Below are 1,665 nucleotides of genomic sequence, written 5' to 3' on the forward strand. Positions count from 1 at the left end.
TTACCCAGAATGCTTTGCTTGTAAATAAAATGGCCCCGTCCGTGTAATATATTTTTTAACTTTTAGTTTAAAAATGATAAAAACTGAACATCCGACAGTATTTTTAGTCTTTATTTTACAGTTAACGTATATGTTTATTAAATAAAGTCTAATGTTACAACTAATCGGGGATCCCTTTAACAATCACAGGAATGACTAACGCCTGGTTAATCAGACTGTGTTGTGTTATTGTTGAAGTTTAACTAAAACACAATAACTACCTTGTTTCGGGTCGTCCGTTTTTGCCGTTTCCTTGAGGCAAGAAGTAGAGTCGACATTATTGTCTTGCCTGGATAAAGAAAGAAGAAGAATAAAAATGATGTAATGTTTGAAACTGTTTTATTGAACAGTTTGTATCTCTGATTACTCACTGGCTCTCTGAGGTCCCTTCATTGTTGTTTCCAGGTGCCAGCTCTTCTCCTTTAAATCAAACAGTTTTAAGTTAAATCTAGACAACTTATCCGTCCAAAACACTGTATCGTAGTYCTCAAAACTGGCCTTAAATCTTACCTGCTAAAATCTGATGTAGATTTTTCTCTGAGATCGGCTCTAGTTGCTCCCAGCACAGTGTTTTGATTTCCTCTAAACTACAATCCTGTGAAAATAAACGTAACAAGTTGTATTATGTGATGATTTATCACCACACCTTTTTTTGTTTTGTTTGTTTATCATGAGCTGCAGAGTCTGATGTTTTGTCAAACCACCTTGAACTCATCAGGCAGCATCTTCCTCAGCTTCTTCTCCCCCAACACCCGGAAGCACTGCTGCAGCATCTCCCCCTTGTCGCCGATGTACGCTGTGATGGGCTGGAAGGGCACGCTGAGGTCAAGTCCCCCTTCCTCGATGTCGCTGCCGATCCGGTCCAGCTCCGGGTCTGCGAGCTCGTCCTTGGAGTCCTACGAGACAGAGGAGACACGGCTGTTTTTCATGCAAAACGAATACGATTCCACTTTTATTTTTTTTCCCAAAATAAAACAGAAGCAGGTCTGACAATCATTTTGTTTTATTAGGATAAAGTTCTATATTTACAGAGAAAAGTAAAACAACGCATCAGCACAAAAATAAGCAAAATCTGAAAAGGTCAACAACAAAAAAACAGCTTTTATTTTGTAAATGCTGCTTAGAAAATAACAATGCTGCTTCATTTTTTACTGACTTTATTCAAATGTATAGCTGTATTTAAAGGTCACTATAACAGCCTTTAATTAACATTTCAATGCACATGTTAATATTAAATCAAATGTTTTAGTTGGTAAATCAGAGAGGAGAAAGGAGCGATGTTAGCATGAGGCTAACTTCAATAACTCACCTCCACGTGTGTCTCCGAGCTCCTCCGTTTCCTGACTGCCTGACGTTCTTCTGACTTTGAGTGTTTCCTTTTCTTTTCTGCACCGCTTGATTTCTTTTTCAGCATATTGAAGATAAAACAGTACGCTCCTTCTCCTGGCAAACCGTGTGTGTGTTATTTACTATTAGCTCTGTTGTGGTTTGCTTCGTGTCTTCATAGAACAAACGTTGTTGCTACCGCCCCCTACTGGACCGGGTTGTTATTACATCTGAGATTGTTTGACCTGGTTGTTGCGACCCAGTTGGTATAATAATAATAATAATAATAATAATAATAAT

The 1,665-nt window shown here is 38.3% G+C and overlaps 1 protein-coding gene across 1 annotated transcript in view; it reads right to left on the reverse strand.

Annotated features, from left to right (window-relative positions):
* Nucleotides 1-1,526, reverse strand: part of caap1 (caspase activity and apoptosis inhibitor 1) — a 3,036-nt gene extending 1,510 nt beyond the window's left edge. The window contains exons 1-5 of the mRNA XM_014020856.1: nucleotides 1,349-1,526; nucleotides 744-935; nucleotides 550-634; nucleotides 411-459; nucleotides 261-328 (exon numbers count right to left, since the gene is read on the reverse strand). Coding sequence (XP_013876310.1) covers nucleotides 261-328; nucleotides 411-459; nucleotides 550-634; nucleotides 744-935; nucleotides 1,349-1,453 — 499 coding nt within the window. The 5' untranslated portion in view covers nucleotides 1,454-1,526. The remainder of the gene's footprint in view (nucleotides 1-260; nucleotides 329-410; nucleotides 460-549; nucleotides 635-743; nucleotides 936-1,348) is intronic.
* Between the last annotated feature and the right edge of the window lie 139 nt (nucleotides 1,527-1,665).

Source organism: Austrofundulus limnaeus, unplaced genomic scaffold, assembly GCF_001266775.1.
Source record: "Austrofundulus limnaeus strain Quisiro unplaced genomic scaffold, Austrofundulus_limnaeus-1.0 Scaffold269, whole genome shotgun sequence".
Lineage (NCBI taxonomy): Eukaryota > Metazoa > Chordata > Actinopteri > Cyprinodontiformes > Rivulidae > Austrofundulus > Austrofundulus limnaeus.